The 21,538-nt window shown below is 36.3% G+C and overlaps 1 protein-coding gene and 1 long non-coding RNA gene across 2 annotated transcripts; one reads left to right on the top strand and one right to left on the bottom strand.

The window, feature by feature from the left end:
• The first annotated feature begins 3,470 nt into the window (after window positions 1-3,470).
• LOC131160606 (uncharacterized) lies at window positions 3,471-4,677 on the top strand. Its single transcript, XR_009138093.1, has 2 exons — window positions 3,471-3,973; window positions 4,392-4,677. It is a non-coding gene; the product is annotated as an uncharacterized LOC131160606 (long non-coding RNA).
• Window positions 4,678-7,340: 2,663 nt separating this feature from the next.
• Window positions 7,341-21,105, bottom strand: LOC131160605 (probable inactive receptor kinase At5g10020). The gene is made up of 3 exons (XM_058116438.1): window positions 19,845-21,105; window positions 9,428-11,095; window positions 7,341-8,139 (listed from the first exon to the last, which is right to left on the bottom strand). The coding sequence occupies exons 1-3, from the start codon at window positions 20,785-20,787 to the stop codon at window positions 7,562-7,564; spliced, it is 3,189 nt and encodes a 1,062-aa protein (XP_057972421.1). The 5' UTR covers window positions 20,788-21,105; the 3' UTR covers window positions 7,341-7,561.
• Window positions 21,106-21,538: the final 433 nt, after the last annotated feature.

Here is a 21,538-nt window from a genome sequence, read left to right as displayed (position 1 = left end):
AAAGACGCATGAATGGTCTCATCACACCTCGGGCCCCACCTGGCGGGTTCAGGGCTTGACATCACATCTCAATTCTGAAAAAGTTTATTAGGCCTTGGGATCTCAGTTGACACTCAGTACAACATTTCATCCTTATACCGATGGACAGACAGAGAGGACCATATAGATACTGGAAGATATGCTGCGAGCTTGTGTTTTAGACTTTAGAGGCAGCTGGATTTAGTATCTTCCACTAGTGGAATTTTCTTATAATAATAGCTATCAGACAAGTATTGAAATGACACCGTAGGAAGCATTATATGGACGGAGGTGCCAAACTCCACTATATTAGGATGAAGTGGGTGAAAGACAGATTTTGGGGCCGAAGATTGTATAGCATACTAATGAGAAAATAAACCTTATCCATGAAAGAATTAAAATAGCTCAAAGTCAACAGAAAAGTTACACAAATACTTGCCGACGAGCACTGGAATTTGGTGTAGGAGATAACGTATTTTTGAAAATTGCACCAATGAAAGGAGTGATGTGATTTGGTAAGAAGGGTAAGTTATGCTCTAGGTATATTGGACCATTTGAGATATTGGAAAGAACTGGTCTAGTTACCTATAGGTTAGCGTTACCCCTAGCGTTGTCTAGAATCCACGACGTATTTTATGTGTCTATGTTGAAGAAATACGTCTCAGTTCCGTCACACGTAATAAGTTATAAGGCACTGGAGCTTGTTGATACCTTATCCTATGATGAAGTGTCAGTTCAGATCTTAGATCATAAAGAACAGGAATTGCGCACTAAGAAAATCCCACTGGTAAAAGTATTTTGGAAAAATCATGTAGTCGAGGAAGCCTGATGGGAACTAAAAAAGGAAATGCGCTAGAGGTACCCACACTTGTTCAACGGGGCTCGGAATTAGACATATAACATAATAGTCCAGGTAAGAATTTAGTGATATGTAAGTATGTTTTGTATAAATTCGGGTGTATTTATTTGTAGATTTACATGTAATGGTTTTTATGTTTGAGCGGGTTTGGGAGAGTTTTGATTTGGTTATTGTAATTTCCTAGATTCGTTTATGTAACCATGGTATTCCTCCGCCATAAGTGAGGGTAATTAATAAATTTCAGCAATTTTTTTCAAATGAAATGATGGATAGAAAATTTCGAGGAAGAAAATTTTTATAAGGAGAGGAGGATGTAGAGACTTGGAAAATAGTAATTAATGAAGTAATAAAGAAAAGAGTAAATTTGGTTTGGCACAAGCCAAACCATCGATGGTTTTGTAAGCTCAGAGAAAATCGTCGACAGTTTTGAGTTACCGCGGCCAAGTAAGGGTAGAACGGTAGAAACTGGTTTGGTTAAAGACCAAACTGTCGATAGTTTAAAGAAAATCGTTGACGGCTTTGTCTGAGGACAACCATCTATAAATAGCCACAAGTTCATTTTATTTAGAAAAATTAAAACCCTCTTCTCTCTCTCTCTCTCTCTCTCTCTCTCTCTCTCTCTCTCTCTCTCTCTCTCCCTCTGTCTCTCTCTCTCTCTCTCTCTCTCTCTCTCTCTCTCTCTCTCTCTCTCTCTCTCTCTCTCTCTCTCTCTCTCTCTCTCTCTCTCTCTTCGGTTTCTCTCCCATTTTAAGCCCGAATAGAAGGATAAACGGCATTTCGGGATCCTGACATCAATTCTCCGTAGTTTAACCAGAGCGATTTTGTGATTTAGGCTTCCTAGGCACCATTCCAAAACTAAGGCAAAGAAGATGTTTTTAAAAGTTTAATCAGTTATTGGAAATGTGTAAGCCTAGGAAATGTTAAATGGTTATTATTCTGGGGTTGAGTTGATTAAATTAGGGTATATGGATATAGGGTTTTGCGTGAACGCTGCAAGCACTATTTTAGGATCCCTGCAAACTTTTCTTCAAGAAACAGGTAAGTTGAATAGATTATTTAAGATGTCAGAAATTTGTCTGATTAAATTATAATATGTTATTTCTGAGTAGTATATGTATTTTTCCTGAGTATACAGATTTATGAAAATGGGAACTTGGGAAATGATAAGATGTCAGAAATTTGTCTGATTAAATTATAATATGTTATTTCTGAGTAGTATATGTATTTTTCCTGAGTATACAGATTTATGAAAATGGGAACTTGGGAAATGATATATGTATGTTTTGAGAAAATTGGGTTATTGAGTTGAGTAAAACCCTAGAGATGGTTATACTAGTATTTTCAGCAGAATTTAATAGTATAAGTTATCACTCAATCTGTGTGTCATGAGTTTGTGAAAGTTATGTATAATTAAATTTGTCAGTTTCTATGGTAAAATATATATAGACAGAGGTAAGATTTTATACATTATTACAACGTTCTATATAGAACTACAGTACAAATTTTATATAGTATTACGGCGTTTCATATAGAACTACAGTACAACATTTGATAAAGAATTACAAAATGATAGCATTCTATATAGAACTATAGTACAACATTTGATATAGAATTACAGAATGATAGCGTTCTATATAGAACTACAATATGATGGTATTTTTATACAGAGTTATAGTATTTCAGTGATTTTATACAAATATATAGTATGACAGTTTATACTGATTTGTGAATGAAATCATGTTAATATATTGTTTTAGAAATCGTATTATATGGTTTAAGAACCCTGATGGACCATAGCTAAGCACGGTACTGTAGCTTCATAGATACCAGTGTAGCCACACTTCTCAGATAGAGTGTTGGTGGTATACAGTCGATTGTGCCATTGAAGTGTAGAGTTACTCGCTGGAGTCCATACTAGTTGGGTAGGCAAATCGTACTCATAGTAACAGATACAAATACCGATATAGTTTACTTAGTCTAGTTAGGTCAACCATAGCTAGGTCCTACCTTCGGATTGCACAGCCCAGATCATACGGGGGTAATTCATGACGTTGTTTGTTTATCCATCTAGGGCAGTTCTTCTATGCATATATGCGTATTTACTTATACAGAGATATTATCTTATACAGAGTATGATGAGAAAGGAAAATATGTATTTTGAAATATATTTGTATATACATGTATATAGTTTTACATGATTTCACAGTGAAAGGAAAGGTAAATTAGGGTTGTATATTTGGAACACTAAAACTCATATTACCACACATCGATAATAATTTATTCATTCTTACTGAGATATGTTTCACCTAAAAAAAATTAAACATTTTAGGAAATACGAGGAATCAAGGTTAGAGTGATCTAGGGCAAGATCTAGATAATATTGTTGGAAATAAGTGTCTGTGAGTTCTAATATTTATATAGTGATGTTTTGTACACTATGGGTTGTAAATATGTGTGTGAGAAGATACTTATGTATTGATGGTTGGTATTAGAACTCTGGTATTGTAGTTGGATATATATATGTTTTAGGACTGTTGTACCTGATACCAGTCAGGACATCATAAGGTACTATAGTGTATTTTATACAGAGATTATGTATGGAGTTTTACAGAGGGTATTACAGGTTGGTATCAGAGTATATTTATTTTATATATATTTAAAAAAATAATAGCAGAATTTTCGGGTTGTTACACCCAAACCCCTCGTGCCCAAGGTCTCTATGTCAGTGTGTATCGCCGTTAATCTTTGATCTCACCGTTCTTCGATTGCAAGGACTTGCTGCTAATTTTTGTGCTCAGAGTTTCAAGAAGATTGGAGAATCTCCCATTTGCTCGCTACACTCCCATCCCTCTCTATCTCTCTCTTTCTCTTCTACTTGCTGTGAAATCTGATTTGCAGAGAAGGTGTTTGATGGAATGACTCAAAGAGATGCGGCTTCTTGGAGCTCGATGATTGCAGGGAATTCAATGAGGAACCTCTTCAGGGGCAATATCGCTTGAAGGTAATTTCATGGTTTTCACTTTGTGCCTGAGATCGTTGTTGGAGTGCCAAAAGAACCTGAAGAAGCCACTGCAGAAGCACTTCAAAAATTCTCTGGTGATGCTTTCTTTTTCTCTTAATTTATTCATTATGCTACTAATCCATGACACTAATTGGTTGTCTCTTTGCTTAAGTTACCTTGGTTACAAACAAATGTTGAACTATTCAATTGCCTCAATCTCTGTTCGGCAATTCATACTGTTTACATCTACAGTGCACGGTTTATACTCAAATGGCAGTGTTAGTTCCCTGAACAGTGGTTGGAGCGTCGATGGTGGCACTGTTGATGTGCAGTGCTTTGATTTTTGAAATTTGAATTTCAAATTGTCTTGATATTTCCACTATTGGTTTTTGATTGAAAATAAAGGTGGAATTTGGTTCCCACTTCTCTTGGGTTTGATTTTATTGTTTTGTGTGGGTGTGGTCGTCTTGTCAGCTACCCAACATCATCACATGGGTCGTTTTGATTCTGCAGCTGCTGGTCTGCACAGCGCTCACTGATTGGGAGATGGCTCTGGGGCCAACCCATTTGAGTTTCAAAGCTTAGCTTTATGTTTTGACGGGCAGTGCAGCTATCATGTTTGCCGACCCCACTTTGCAATTTTAAAATATAAATTTGGTTATGGAGATGGTGTCGGTTCATGAAGTTCAATTTGAGTTGAGTGCATATGGGCACTACAGTGATGAGTACTAAAGTGATGGCAGTAGTTGGGTTTGATGTAGCCATGTTGATCGTGGTTAATTTGATCTTGTTGCTGTTTGGAGTGGCTATTAAGCTGGAGTGGCTACTAAGACACAGCACCCTCACACACTAAAACACACACTAATTCGCGCACTCATGCACTCACTGACTCATATACAAACTCACTAACTCACTTGCTAACTCATATACTAACTCGCTAACTCATATACTAACTCACTTACTCACTCACTAACTCACACATATACACACACATCTACACACATTTGCGGACACATTTATGCACACATTGTTAACACATTTATTACACACACTGTTAGCACATTGTTACACACACTTTTAACACATTTTTACGCACACTTTACACACAATATTTACACACATTTTACACATACTGTTTAAAAATCAGAGAAAAATGTGAAAAAAATCACTTCAAAAATTCAGAAAAATCAAAGAAAAATCAGAAAAATGTTTTTGAGGTTAAGAAATTGTTTTTGCAAACTTTTCCTCCCGAACGAGTTCAGAAAACTCCCAGGATTTTAAAAAAATATATATATCCTTTAATACCTAGAAAATATCATAAGATTTCAAAAAATCTAGGAGCGTATTTTCATAACGTATTTTCTCGATTTTTTCTCCTATAATTTCAAAATGGGCAGGGGCTCTTTGGAGTATTGTATGCTTTAGTTATGAGGGAATGTGTATATTATATACATATTTGGGTGATTTAGTATTTTGCATGTGTATGTGCATTTTTGCCATCTTTCTAAGGGAGTAAAATAAAGATTGTTAAATTTAATTTTAGGATATTTTTTTAATTAATTAGGTACCGTTCTTAGAACGGGAGTATAGGGCGTTTTGATATCTTCCACTCACGTAACCAAACTCTCGATCCCTACTTTGGTAACGCAGACTGATTCTACCCTTAATTGAGTAGTAATCAAGTGTTTTAACTACATTTCAAAAGGTTAGTGGTGACTTCATCATCCATTTTTTTTCAAAAATATCGAAACCATTTTTTTATTTTGCCCACCCCGAGGCACCCTCGCTTCACTGGGGACGTCGCAACAGGATTTAAAGAAATATCTCATATAGTTAGAATCTCGTGCTGATAATATGTTGTAAATGATGCAGAAAAATAAATAGAGAGAAGATAAAAATTTATTGTGGTTCGGCTATGCCTACTCTACGGACGGATGTGATTAAAAACTTTATTATCTCGAGAGGAATTATAAGATAATTTGAAACCAATCTTATACAAAATATCTCTCTTCTTTTCATCCCTCCTCTTCTCTCATCATTTTTATTTGTATGTCTATTCCAAGCCTTATGTGTATATGTCAAAATGAGAGGGAGAGAGGGCCTTTTTATAGGGTAATAAGGATTTCACATAATTTATGGTGATGGAAAACGAAGGGACATAATTTATGGAGGTAGAAAATGAAGGAGTGACAACCATTACTTTTTATGGTTTTCATAACAATAATTATATTGTGATACATATGTCAACGGGTTGACTTGAACCTACCAGACCAATTGGACTAATGTACTTGAAAATAAGTCGGATGCAGAATTTGTTTACCAATTCGATTTTTTAAACATTTTAATTAATTGACCAATTTTTCCCACTTAAAATTTTAAACTGGTGTTATTTTCTTAATTTATCTTATTACAATTAAATGAAAGGATAAAAATTTAGGAGGTTATTTGATGATTTTCAGAAACTCTAAGGGTGAAGTATAATATTTTAAAATTTTAAAAGAGCATTGATGGATTTTATCTTTATTTTTATCAACAGGAGACAATTTTGGAATGGATGAATTTTATGTTGAGAAAATAGAGTCATGGGGAGCAGAATTTGCTATATGTATGCTTTTGTATGCGTCCAAGGCTCTTCGAGCGCTATCTTAGTCCATTGGATCGTAAAACCTATCCTTCTACGTTCTCCACTTAAATACTAAGCTTGAGTTTTTTTTTAAATCAGTTAGAATATTTTTTAATAACTTTCACTATATATAGGAATTTGGTTTCTGGGTCTTCGATAGAGATAGAAAAATTTTTATTTTAAATTGAATTTTAGCTCAAATAGAATTATTCACATACGACACGCATACATTTACTAGTTTGTAGACTATAGGGAAGGTTTGTTTTGTGGATGATATGAACTTAATCAGATACATGTTCTTACTAGATTTTGGTGTTAAAAATACACTTATTCTCATATATAATTTATAATTTTTTCAAGGATATAATCAAGTTTTTGAAACGCTTGACAAGATTATTTGTTTTCATGAGATAGACACTCATTTCTAACAAATAAAACATGAGAATCATCCCATACAAATATTTAGCACTTTTTGAGAGAGAGAGAGAGAGAGAGAGAGAGAGAGAGAGAGAGAGATGAATCCATGAAGCCACTTCTACCTTTCCTTTATTGTCAAATTTTGTATTGAAAATTTGTATTATTGGTTTCCAAGAGTGAAGATGGGAGTTGACGATCCCTAGTTGACGCCTCTGCGCCAGTTCATTGAGTGAGCAATTTGAGGGTGGTTGGGTGGCTTCGTAAGAGCCTACCTCCCCCTGCATATCCAAAATCCAAAAGGGGAATTATACCATCCCAGTGAAGTTCTCCCCTTTTCATATATTCATTCCCCAAAAAAGAGAACAAGAAGTTAGATCGACTTTCATTAACAATGCTCTACCTTTTTGGCAAAACACAGCAAAAACACAAAAGAATTGCAATCCATTTCAATTCACGATCAAACTCAAATACTGCCAATCGGTCAATGCTTGATTAATTCCTTTACAAGAAAATTTTAGGGGAAAAAATGATGATTAGCCCAGGTCAAGAGGCTGGAAATCAATTGAGGAAATAAAGAAAAGAAAGAAATACAATTGGGTCGAGGAAAGAAAAAAATAATTCCAGGACACATGTACAAAAAATATCAAACAGATATAGAACAGAGATCTTCAAAAACCAGTCTAATGTTAGGCCTCTCATTTACAGGCAGAATACACCGGAGTGATATGGCAAGCAACTCATCCATGGTTTTTGAGTGTTCCTCCCCACCTGCAAGGTCTTTGTCAATACAGTCCATTCCTCGTCCTTCTTGATCGCACAGTCGAACCCAATCTGTTAGATCTACGGCACCAGATTGGCCTGAAATTATATCACCTGCACTTCTTCTAGTCAACAATTCCATCAGGATCACTCCTAACGCATACACATCGGCTTTGAATGATGGGGTTGGTTTGGCTGTGGTAGCAAGTTCTGGGGCACGGTATCCAAGCGCTCCTAAATTTAGTATCTGCTCTGCAATGCCAGCTGGCGTCATTAGGCGGTGAAGGCCATAGTCAGTAAGGCAAGCATTGAAATCAGGGCCAAACAGGAGCACATTTGTTGGCTTTAGGTTTCCATGAGACAGTCCACAGTCATGGAGGCATAACAGACCCCGAGTAACATCTACTGCAACTTTTAATCTTTGGCTAAATGATAATGGGGAATACCTCCGAGGCGTGGTCTCTGCATTAAATAAATATATATTTATATATGAATATTGATGCAGTACTGAAGAAGTAACAGAATGACTCAATGCAACAGCTTATACAAAAATGCCAGCAAGGCAGTCCAAAATATCAATCCAGCTGACTGCACCCACATGAGGATTGTAGAAGTATGGACTGCAGCGGTGCAGGCAAATTTAACTAAGCATGTACTTTTGAAAACTTAGCAGTTAATACTCCATGGAAAGCAACATGTGTGGTAACCCTAAATACAGTGCAGAAATAACAAGAAACTCATGACATCGTCAACACTTTATTTTCAGGTTCCAACTGTTACACACCCAACACCTATGCTAAAGTTCTTGAAGAATTAGTGTCTCAAACAATAAATGTTATCCAAAGAATTGGAAATGCCCCATAAAAGTTGAAAGGACTTCCATCCAGCCAGATTCCCCAAAACAAAGAACCAAATGCATTTTTATTCTATCCAGTGTACCACATTGCTAATCATGGCCAATCAGATGACCTGCAAAACATTCTGCTTTTTATTGTAACAATATAGATCACAACAGGGATACCTAGGGCAAGAGTGGGAGCATGAGTGAAGAGCAGGTGACCATTCTAAAAAGATGGTAGTCCAGAGTGTCTACAGAATCTTTCTATATTTAATCTATCTACACAATGTTTCGATATTTAATCTATGTCATATCCGCCTCATTGTTTATTAATAAATCTCCTTGTTTTTCTTTCAAAATAATAGTAATAATAACAATGCACATACTCCAGACAGAATGTTTCTATATTTAATCTATGTCATATCCGCCTCATTGTTTATCAACAAATCTTCTTGTTTTTCATTCAAAATAATACTAATAATAACAATACACATACTCCAGAAATGGAAATCACAAGGTCTTTCTGTCAGGCATGAACAATAATGATAATCATACATACTGAACACAGCAACTCTACAACAACTTGTTTCTTCTACTGGGATATGAGCCTAAGCAATAGATAAATAATAATAATACATCATATTTATGGCCCATGGTCGGAATACAGCATGTAAAGCACCAAGTAAAATAAAAAGAGCCAGCTAGCCTGCTGGTAAAATCTCTAGGCATTGGTATCAGAGAGAATAAAATCCTTCCTTCGTCAAGCCTGAGGGAATTATGGGCATGGGAAGGCCTAATCTCCAGTTGTGCAGCCCATTATGACCATAAATAAATAATTAAGCAAATCATGTAATATATTAAGTGCAACAATTTATAGGCATAACAACAGTATTCTGTGTACGGATCTCTTACCATATAGATGCAGGTCCAAGGTATCCCCATTGATAAAGTCAGCTAGAATCAGCCTCTCCTGCTCCCTGGGTCCCCAATAATATGCTCGTAACGGAACAATATTTGGATGTCTAATAGAGCCAATTCTTTTAACTTCCTTGGCAAATTCTTTCTTGTGTTTAACTAGTCCCACTCGCAACCACTTTACGGTCAAAATATGTCCACTATCTAAAGTTGCTTTGTACAAAGTACCATGGCTGCTTCTACCCAGAACTTCAGCCGGAGCCCGAGATAACTGCTCAGCTGTGAATGCCAATGAACCATCCAGGAAGAACAGTTCTCCAGCCAATCGATCAGGGGAATACACATCCAACATTGCAGGTTGTTCAAACACTTCAATATATCGGGGTGAGGAAGATAGTGGGGAACCAGGTGAAGACTTCCTTCCAGATGTTGCAGGTTGATTATCTGGCACATTGGGATTCATTGATGCTGAAGTGGCTGATACTCTCTCAGGGACAACATGCTCAACAATTTCGGTTAAAAACTCTGTTTGCCCTGACAATGACCTTGAATTTGAAGTCAGCAAGTGATCATTAGAAAAACTCAATGAAGTTGCTGTTGGTTCAACATTTGAATGAAATTTGAAAAAGGAAGATCGAGAAGATCTTCCTAAGTTAATATCCCTCCCAGTAGTTTGGCCACAAAGTCCACTTCTCCCACGAAAGTCTTGATGCTGAGCTCGATAATAAGCCAGTAAAACAATGGCAATCATTATGGCAACCCCCACTGAGGCAACAACAATTGCTACTCTAATACTAGCATTTGAACTGTGGTGTTTCCTATTGTTAACGTGACCAAAAGCACCATTCTGTGATGGCACATCATTTGGAAAATTTAGCAAGGAATTTCCAGGATGAAATGCAGTGATAGGAAAGTGTCTCAGATTTTTTGGAACAAGACCAGAAAAATTATTGTTGGACGCACTGAATACAGTCAGGGTTGATGGAAGTGTCTCAGGGATAATACCACTGAAATTGTTGTTGGACAAATCAAGGTACTTCAATCCACCCAGTTTGCTCATTTCACTTGGTATCTGCCCAGATAAACTGTTCCTTGCAAGACTCAGCAACACAAGTCTTCCCATGTTTCCAATGGCTGAAGGCAATGTACCCGTTAAGGAATTACTAGAGAGATCAAGAGACTCCATCTGTGGATAAGAGGGCAGAACTAGTAATTCACTTGTGTGCGACCCTTCAAAAGGTATTGCACCCATAAAATAATTGCTAGAAAGATTCAGGCTTTTCAAGGTCAAAGAAGTGAATAAACTGTGTGGAATAGGCCCATCAAGCTTGTTAGAGCTGAGATCAACAACAGAAAGTCTTGGAAATGTCCCAAGTGTAGAAGGCAAAGTGCCAGCCAAAGAATTGTTTCTAATTTTAAGATCAGATAATTTTTGAAATTGCGAAGTCATATTTGGAAAGCTTCCAGTCAACTTGTTTGAACTCAAATCCAGAACCTCCAAATTGGACTCCCAGCTCTGCATAATGGATATGTCACCAGAAATCATGTTTCTGCTCACATCCACAATTACACATCCTCCCAATGAAGAAGGCAAAGAACCCAACAGCCCATTGGATGAAAGATTCAAAACATTCAAAGTTGTAGAGTTAAGTTGTTGGATTGACCCTGTACGCATAAAAATTAGAGATATTAGATACTTCAGAAATGCAATGGATATGAGTCGTGTTCAAGGAAGGACAGTATGTTTTTTCAGCATATTGAAAGTATCAAAGAAAGAAAACAGCACTTTCATACTCTTCGGTAAGTTCAGCAGTAATTTTAGGAACGTGCCACACCAATAGAAGTAAAGGAGAAGAGAATAGAAAAATAGAGAAACAAAGAGGGAAAGATGTATATATCTTACCAGCTTATATATTGATGGAGAGATTAATAAATGCAAAAGCATCTTAAACACCATGAAGGAAAAGGAAAAGGAAAAGGAAAAGGAAAGGAAAGTTCCTATGTAGTTATTACTGAAATGAAATTTTATAAGATATGAACATCTCAAGTTTCAAGTTCTATAGAGATAGCACTCAAATCCATTGCTCCTGGCATAAAGTTGCAAATGTGACATGGATGAATCATAGCAGTTTCCTTTATGGACAACTAAAGTAGCAACAGATAATATGCATCATTTGTAAAATTCATGTCATATTATTACAGGAAATTTAAATGAGATCAGCAGCCTTAAATGTCTAACAGACTTTAAAATCAATGAAGTTAAGGTGTCACGCAAATTTATAAGTTAAATGTAGTTAAAAAAGTCCAGGAATTTTTATGGTTATAGACATGCAACTTAAAACAAATTATTTAATCACGAAAGGAAATCAAGTACCTGTTACAAAAATGGTTGGCAAAACAAAGTCGTCCCAGGCCACAAGGCTACCTGCTTTGCAGGGTAGTCACAGTGTACATAGTCTTACCCCTGCCCCTGTTTTTATGCAGAGAGGCTGCTTCCTTGGACTCAAACCCATGACCAAACGGGTCACAAAGGAGCAACCTTACCATTGATCCAAGGCCCGCAAAACAATAAACTCATAATTCAGGACATCATCCTTAAAAATCATTTAGGATTATAAACGTTTGAAAAGAAATTTATAGGAGCTGATTTGAGTAGACATGTTTGGGAAGGACAATATAGGTTACGAGCGGATACATGGTAGCCATGGATGTGGAGATAAAAATGAGGCCAGTGATACAATTTTAGATTTTTTCATGTCCTATGATTTGGTAATATTGAACACCTACTTAATAAAAAAATAAAAACATTTAATAACTTTCAAGAGTGAAAAAAATAAAAGCTAGACAAATTTCTTCTTAACTAGGAGGGGGGCCATCTATCATGTAAAGATTGTAAAGTTATCCCAGGAAAAAAGTTTGACTACACAACAGAGTCCTAGTGTTAGATATATATATATATATATATATATACTAAAAAATGGAAGAAAAAGAGCAACATAAATCAATGCAAGAGGACTAGGTGGTGGAGCTTGAAAGGAGAAAATATAGTTAAACACAAAGATAAACTGATTAAAAGAGATGATTGGACAATAGGGGACAAGGTAAATGCGAACACAATGTGGCCAACTCTATCATAAATATAGCAAAAGAGGTTTAGGTGAATCCAGGGGAAGATACTCGGGTAGTAAAGAAAGTTGGTGGTGGGATCAAGACGTCCAAAAAGCCGTAAAGATAAAAAGAAACTGGTATAAAACATGACAAAGTGGTAGAAATATAGAAAATTTTTAAAGGTAAAAAAGCAAAAAAGGCAATTGTTGAAGCTAAACATAGAGCTTGTGATACTTTATATATTAGACTAGATACAAAAGAAGGAGAAAGAGGCATTTATAAACTTTCTAGAGCTAGAGAAAGAAAATGAAAAGATTTAGGTAATATAAAATGTATAAAGGACGAGAATGGTAATGTCTTAATCAAAGAAGAAGACATAAACGAGTGATGGCGGAGATACTCTAATAAGTTGTTTAATGAAAATCAAACTGAAAGCTTGAGCTTGGAAGTGACAAATGAAGAAAAGATTAAAATATCACATTTATTCATAAAATTAGAGTCCTTGAAGTAAGTTGACTTTAAAAAAGATGTAAAGTGGGAAATCTATATGGTCAAATAATATACAATTGAAGTTTGAAAATGTTTAGGAGATAAAGGAAGTATACTATAATAAAAACCAAGAAAACATCAGAGGAATGAAGGAAAAGCACATTAATACCTTCATGCTCGTTCCAAGTTTGAAGTATCATTTGTACAAATAAGAATCCCCTTATACCAAAACCAAGGTGATATTCAAAATTGTAATACCTCACGGGAATAAAGTTACAAATCATACGACAAAACTATGAGAAACTATAATTGAGCAAAGAATAAGAATAGAAGCAAGCGTTTTAGAGAATCAATTTCGTTTTATGCATGGGAGATCGACAATAAAAGCTATTTATCTTTTAAGAAGGTTATTAGTGGAGAAGTTTAAGGAAAAGAAGAGGGACTTACATATGGTTTTTATAGACCCAGAGAAAGCTTATGATAAGAGTACCTAAGGAAGTTCATTAATGGGACATAGAAAAGAAGGGAGTTTGTAGTAGATATACAAAGGGCATTAAGTATATAATGAAGAGTAACGACTAGCATGAGGATTGTAGGAGAGAAATCTCGAGAGTTTCCAATCACAATAGAAGTACATCAAGGTTCTACTTGGTGATTGATGAACTCACTATCCGAAAACGAGATTCCTTGGTGTATGTTGTTTGCGAATAATATTGTCTTGATTGATGAAAGTAGGAGCGGGGTGGAATTTAAGTTAGAACTTTGGAGAACCGTTGTCTAAAGGTTTTAGGATAAGTAAAGTGGAGTATTTGAGAGAAGATTAAACTAGATGGTCAAGAAATTAATAGCACTAGTGGAATTCTCTATCATGGATCTATTATGCAAACAGAAGGAGAAATGAGAAGGATGCAATACCTAGTTAAAGCAAATTGGATAAAATGGAGGAGTGTGTCCCTGCATATGTGATCTAGAATACTATTAAAATTAAAAGGAAAGCTTTGTAACACGACTATAAGGCCAGTCATGCTTTATGAATCAGAATGTTGGGCAACTAAGTAACAACATGATCAAAAAGTATGATCAAAATGTAAAAGTTTCCAAAATGAGAATGTTAAGGTGGATGAGTGGAATAACATTAAAAGATAAATTAAGGAATGAACATGTATTCAATAAACTAGGCATAGCACCAGAAGAAGACAAGATAAGGGAGGAGCGGCTTAAATTTTTTGGGCATTTAAAACGTAGGCATAGTAGCCCATCTGTGGGGAGAAGTGAGTTAGTTATTGTTGCTGGTGTTAAGAGGAGTAGGAGTAAACTTAAAATAATTTCAAATTAGGTAATGAGAAAGGATTTAATAGCTCTCAAGCTAGAGGAGGAAAATGCTCTCAATTGGGTGAATTGGTGGAAAAGGCTTCATGTAACCAATCCCACCTAGTGGTACTAGTATAGCAAAAGTTAGATCCAACCAAACGTGGTGGGGAAAAGAATGTCGTATATGCATGAGCAAATAAAAATATCATAATATTAGGAAAAATTCAGCAGTTTAGAAAATCTATATCTAATTGACCATAAATTTGAAAATTCTAGTGAAGCAACCAAGGCACACACTTGTTTCAACGTCGTATTAAATGGCTTGATATTTTGTTTTTCAAGAATTGATTTCATAATGCACATGCCTGGCAAAACAAGGCTTAGTCATCACTATGAACCTCTTTCAATCTTAATTTAGGAAATGCGAAGCAAATACTTGGAGCATGGAGGGTATCTACGATTTTCACATTTGGATGATCTATGGCATTCAAGAAGCAGAATAATGAATTCCTAAATTCAGTCCTCACTACCCAAGAAAAAAGAGGGAACTGGACAGGCTTTTCTTTTTATTTTTTATTTTTTGGCTGCGGGTTCTGATCTTAGATAATTTTTTTGTGCAAAATATGCTGACCTCCCCAAAATTTTATTAAAAAGACACAACCATGATTTCAAATTTTTTTTCTTTTTGATAAACTAACAGCCTCTGAGGGGGAGATAACTGTAGAAATGAGAATTTTGGCTTTCTACAAACCAAAAAAACACATTTAATAATATGAACAAAGGAATAAGAATCATCACGAAAAAGAATCCTCATCCAAAAGTGCAGACAATACACCATTGGCTCTTTAGCCTCATCACAAAGGATTCAACACCTTTATAAAGCTCTAGAGTCTTTCTTTCCGGACTTCAGTCAAAAAAGTGCTGAAGGAGTTGCAACCCAAAATATTTATCCCTCTTCCTAAATCAAGAACTTCTCCCTGCTTTTATCTCATGAATGGCGTTCTCAGCCACCACTTTTTGATGCCCAAACTCACAGAAATCAAACTCCATAAAACCTTCACCCCACTTACAATGCAAAAGCTATGGTTTTAAAACCCGGACCAGTTACCAACCCTGTGATATCACGCGTTTGGTCAGACTGGTTGAACCAGTGAGTCAAACCAATGGTTGAACCAGTGACATCAACAAATACACAAACAAACACACATAATTTGACAAAAAAAAAAAAAGAGTTATTAATCAATCATGGGCAAAACAAATTAATAGCAACAATTGAAACTATTTTATGTGGCTTTTAATTTCTATTACTTCTCAAATATTCTTGCAGTTTCTTGTTATTATTAGTCAAAAAATTAAATGATAGTGACAGAGAGAGAGAAAAGTTTTTGATTAAGCTAAAATTTTATAAAAGAGTTGATGCTATATATGTGTAGTACTCTTTTATATAGAGTTTGCACAGTTCTTATTACAAAAGAAGCAGAAGCAGGTCCTCTGGTGAGATCTCGTTCCTTGTTTCCATTGTGCAAGATTCAAATCCGCCTTGCTGCAGATTTCAGAACTATTCACATTTTTTGGGTGTAAACAGATTGGGTCAATCGGGGCAATCCGCTAGGTTTGGTCGAGTCACATCAAGTTGCCTGTTTTGGCCAGGTTGACCCCAATTTGATGCATTTCCGGGTTTAGGAGGTAACCTGGACCAGTAACATGACCGACTTTGGTCCAACAAGTTAGACCAACTGGCCTGGTCCGGGGTTTAAAACCATGGTAAAAGCAGATAATTGGCCGTCTCATCTTTCTTCATACACAAAAAACCAGTTAACTGTACACAAATCCTTTTTCATCATGGTATCTACAGTAAACTTTACACCATGCTGCCTTCCAAGAGGACAAAAGAAACTTTCGTGGGAACCTTGCTTTCTCAAGTGCTTTTCTAGAAAAATTATCATTTCCATCCTCCCTTCCTCTACAAGGACATGGAATGATAATACTTGACTGTGAAACTCCCAGACTTGTCCAACTGACTTCCCTTGGCATCTAGTTTTGATGACACTTACTCCCCTTGTCACCTAGTCCTTAATAGCTTCAAGGGAATTTTATTCACCGTCTAGATTTTTAAAATTCCTTCTTACCCTAGGTGATAATGGTCATAAGAATAAGTGCACACACGCTATAATTGAATTTAGACGGTCTCTCCTCATCCCAAATTTTCTTTCTTGACTCTCTCCTGACTGTTACTAGATGCAACGAAGCCATGAAGACTTTCACCCTCCCCCCCCCCCCCTCTCCCCTACATCCACCCTCACATGGCTTTACAATAACAAATCAACAACCATAGTAGGAAAGCAAGGGACAGTGTCTTCACATTCAACTGATTCTCAATATGGAACCCAAATCATGCTTATAGAACAACCACCATGAAAACAGTCCTGCACCACCAGCTTCAAACAAGAGCAACTCCATTCTCACCTCATGCCTGCTGGTTATCTACCATAATGAGTTATAGAGAGGGAGAGAGAGGAAGGAAATGTCAAGAAATTTTGAAGTTATCTAGAGATTCTATGTCAGAAATTTTTTTTTTTTTTTTTTTTTAAAAAAGAAGAGCTCAAAATTCAACAAATTTTACAGAATAATTAAACTTAATTAGAATATTGGTGGAGCCATAAAAGAAAGGAAGCATTCAATGGAGGTGAAGAGATCACCCCTGGTGCCCCAACCATGGGGGCTTCTTGTCCTTTCCCAATCAATAATCCCTATTAATGCAGGACAGAAAGAGCATAACAGAATAAGAGAATTGAGGGGACAAGCAGAGAGAAGAAGAGAAGAGGAAGAAAGATAAATGGGAGAAAGGAAAGGACAGACAGCTAGAACAGTGACAGAAACAGAGAGAGACAATAGGGGATCATGATGCATTTGCGCAAGCTTCATAAGACCCAGACTTACTCTTCTTGATCAAATTAGCCAACGGAAAACATTTCCCTTCACATCACTGCACACTCAGGCCATGCTTTTCATGGCACTAATCCTCCAACATTACTAGCTGCTATGACACTCTCTACGTGGCCACAAGTGCCGGACTGTGGATGTTTTGTTATGTGGAATTACAAAAAGGCCAAAGAAAATTAAATTAACATCAGTTAGTAACAGGGAAGATTTAGAGTCTTTTTCAAAAGTTAGGGGTGGTTTGTGTCTTTTAACCAAACTAAGGAAAAGTTAGTATACTTCCCCCAAATCTCTTTTTTTAAATCTGCCCCTTTTTAGCACCCCATCATTGCTGCCCTTATGCATGTGAGGTAAGATTATTAAATCAGAGATGATCAAACAAGTATCCAAAGTTGATAAGCAACACATCCCCAGGAATATGAAACCATGATCCAAGCTAAGAACATTTCAAAGCATCTTAAGACAGTTAAAAACTGTTTTTTTTAACTATATAAAAAAGGAATGAAGAAACTTTTTTAAAATGTTTGACAAACCATACTTCTAATATTGCCAAATATAACAATTTTAAAACCGCACTTCTACTTTTAGTTGATAAATATCTGTCTAACAGCGATTCTCTATTTCTCTTAGTTCATGAATATCCAACAGAACTTGTTTCTTGACAAATTTTTGTATCATACAGTGTAACAAACTTCACAGAATTATTCAGCAATGAAAAGTAAATCATGAACAAGTAAAATTAAATCTCATTTTCCCCAAAACTAGACAAATATAAAAGCCCAAGAGAAAAGAGATAATCAAGTCCATGTGTTCCTCCAATCTCTTTGAAACTCCTGGAAGCTAGCCTCTAAAAAAGCTATAACCAACAGACCACAGTGAGGCCAAGTAAATTTTTTCCCAAATCAGCATCTGGTTTAATTTTTCCCAGCATCTGGTTCCATCCATAATCCCCATAATATCACGAAAAACCACACTTCCATAATGCCTCGTAAGGGTGATCTTACAATTACCCTTCCTCAAGCTTTTGCCTTTTTTATATACACCAAGACATGTCATTATGATGTGAGTGTAAATGTATAAGATAGCAAGCTCAAATCCCCAAGGCAAGCTCAACCTTAGCATGATGCAGTCATTGAGCATATGCCCAACACTTCAGTGACCCCTTCTGTTGAAAATTTGTGCGTTGTCTACTGAACTAAAAATAGAGATTCCTTTCGCGGAAGAATTTTTAAAGCTTAGAAATTTCTACCATTCAGAATGAATATAACCAACACTTCAATTAAACAAATGGGGAGGAGGGGGTTAGTTTAAAAAAAATGTCTGAACTACAAATGGATCATAAAACCATTTAAAAACTGTTTCTTGATAAGCAAAGAAACAAACCTTTAAAAAATTGATCATATTTCTAATATTGTCAACTATAACAATTCTAAAGCCACACTACTCCTTTTGGTTGATATCTAACAGCAAATCTATACTTTTAGTTGATGAATATCGAACAGAAATTCTGTCTTAACAAATTTATGTCTCCTATACCTAAACAAACTTCACAGAATCATTCAGCAGTGAAAAGTAAAACATGGTCACAATTAAATTCGCATCTCTTTTCCCACCTTATGTTTATCGGAAGGGCTTAAATCTTGCCCAAAAGGGTCATCCTACAATTACTCCTCAAGCTTTTTCCAAACAAAACAACTCATGGTATTGTGATGCCAAGTCAATGCATAAGCCGGCAACCTCCAAATATAAATCCTCAAGCAGGCTCAATAGCCCAACCTTAGTATGAGGCAGTCATTGAGAATCAAAACTGAAATTGGAATCAGAATGCATAGGGAATTAGAAACAGAAAGATGAATTCTCTACTCATGTTTTGTTTGACAAGGAATCAGATATCCCATTATTACTATTTATCAAACACAAGAATCAGAATCTGTATGGTTTTTCAAATTTTAACCATATATTATAAACTAAAAGACAGTCTATTTCTTATTCTATATTCGCTATAAAATACAAGAGATGCAGAATCATTTCAATCTCAATATAATATGTAATCAAACATTTGTGATGCACCTTACACAGTTCTCCCATATTGGTATTCATTACAATGGGGACCACATGAGCATTATACAGACAATGCCTATATATTAAATGTCTGCCATGTTTCATAATAGGGTACATGTAATAAGCATTTCAGAAAATAAATCAACAGGAGGAAGCATGTAAAACTGTTTTATATACAGTCTAAGCAATGTCATAATGCAAAGACCTAAGAGTAAATTGAAAATGTATCCATTGGTAAATACATGTAATGATGCTGGCTTGTGAATGTAGGATTAGGAGAACAGCATCCCAACAATGTTTTCATTGGCCTTTTTTTTCTCTCCTGTTAAAACAAACAATGCAACCTCAAAATACAAAATAATCAACAATATGTTAACAAAGAACGGGGAAGTTTCAAGACAGCCTCTGCAAATAGGCAAATATTGATCTGCCACTCCTAACTGTATCAAGTGTATCTATATTATCAGGAGGAAAAAACTACTACCTAGCGTAGCTTATTCTTTACCTGTAAACCCATTGCCACTAAGATCCAATTCCTTCAAATCCATCAGACTCGTCAACAGCTCTGTTGGAATTGAGCCATGCAACTGATTATTTCGAAGGCGCAAAACTTGAAGATTTGGCAATGACCCAAATGATGGAAGCTCTCCAAGAAGCTGGTTACCACTCAAATCCAAAACTTCCAAGTTTCGAAACAACATAATCAAATCACCCTTGAAGAATTCACCACTCAAGTTATTGTGACTCAAATTCACAGAATGCACTGTATTCGCCAAGCTAGAAATGTTCTCCGGACCAACTGGAAGCGACCCAAAAAACTTATTGTCGCTCAAATCAACAACCTCCACATTTCGTAGCTCCGACAAAATGGCCTCAATGTTCCCCCATAGCCTATTCGAATGCAAATCCAAAAATTTCAACTGTTGGAGATTTCTGATCCCATCTGGGAACCCGCCCTCGAACTTATTCCCTGACAGATTCAGAAAGTGCAAATTCCAAAGGTCGTTAATCCGAGCCGGGATCGGGCCATAAAATTCATTACTGGACAGATCCAAATGCTGCAAAGAAGTCATCAACCCCAGTGTTGGCACGAGCCGCCCAGAGAATGAATTACTGGAAAGGCTCAAATTCGCCAGCATTTTAAGTCCATTGAGAGTAGAGAACTTCAAGTCTCCCCCCAAACCGAGCCCATCGAGGACAATGGCTGTAACATTTCCAGCTTCGTTGCAAACGATACCATGCCAGGTCGTAGGGCAAGCGCCCGGATCCGTCAACGATGATTGGCTCCACGAATTGTGGACCTTCTTCAGTGGGTCGTCTCTGATCCCTTTCTTGAACTCGAGCAGTGATCGGACCTCAATGTCAGACGCAGCGACGATGCGACCAAAGCTGAAGGCAGAAAAGAGAAGTAGATACAAACTGAAAATGACAATCAAATTCCGATGCATTTTCTCTTAATGACCCAAAAAAAACCCCCTAGTAATCATTCATTGATGGATGGAGTTGGCGAAACCCTAGAATCTCCCAAATCCCTGATACCGTACAGCAGATAGCGAGTGCGTAGATAGAACAAATCCAGATAGAGATAAAGATGCAGTTTGAAAAGGAAACAACAGAGAAGAGCTAGGGTTTAATATGGAAAGCGAAAAGGGCAACAAAGAATTGAAGAGAGAGAGCGAGGGAGAGAGAGAGAGAGATTTCCGTTAAAAATGGCGGTTCTGGTCAGGTGGAGAATGCTGGTTGGTGGAGATGGGTTACTACAGTCTGTAAAGAGAGACGGGGAGGAGATAGATTATCCTCCTTCTCACTCGCACGGCCCACGCACGTGCTTCTCCTAACGTGTTTGACGCCGTTTATTGCGAGTGTCTTTTTACTTGTGCTTTTAGGACATATTAAATTAAAAAAATTAAATTTTATTCACTCCATCAAGAAAACCATAATATGGAATATTTGGGGACAGCTTGCATTATTAATGAAACGGACCGAAATTAATTCCATATTTTTTTTTCTTTTTATATTTATATGATACTTCAATTGCAACGCCCTGAAATTTCTATCATATTTTTTTTTCTTTTCATATTTCTCTAATACCATAACTCAAATAAAACATGCAGCAGAAACATATATATAACCACAAATATAATATCAGAGTTCTAGAACCATCATATCATATATATACACATGTCTTCCCAAAAACTA

Source organism: Malania oleifera, chromosome 7, assembly GCF_029873635.1.
Source record: "Malania oleifera isolate guangnan ecotype guangnan chromosome 7, ASM2987363v1, whole genome shotgun sequence".
Lineage (NCBI taxonomy): Eukaryota > Viridiplantae > Streptophyta > Magnoliopsida > Santalales > Ximeniaceae > Malania > Malania oleifera.
Note: the sequence above shows the minus strand (reverse complement) of the source record. Positions and strands in the feature narration are given on the sequence as shown.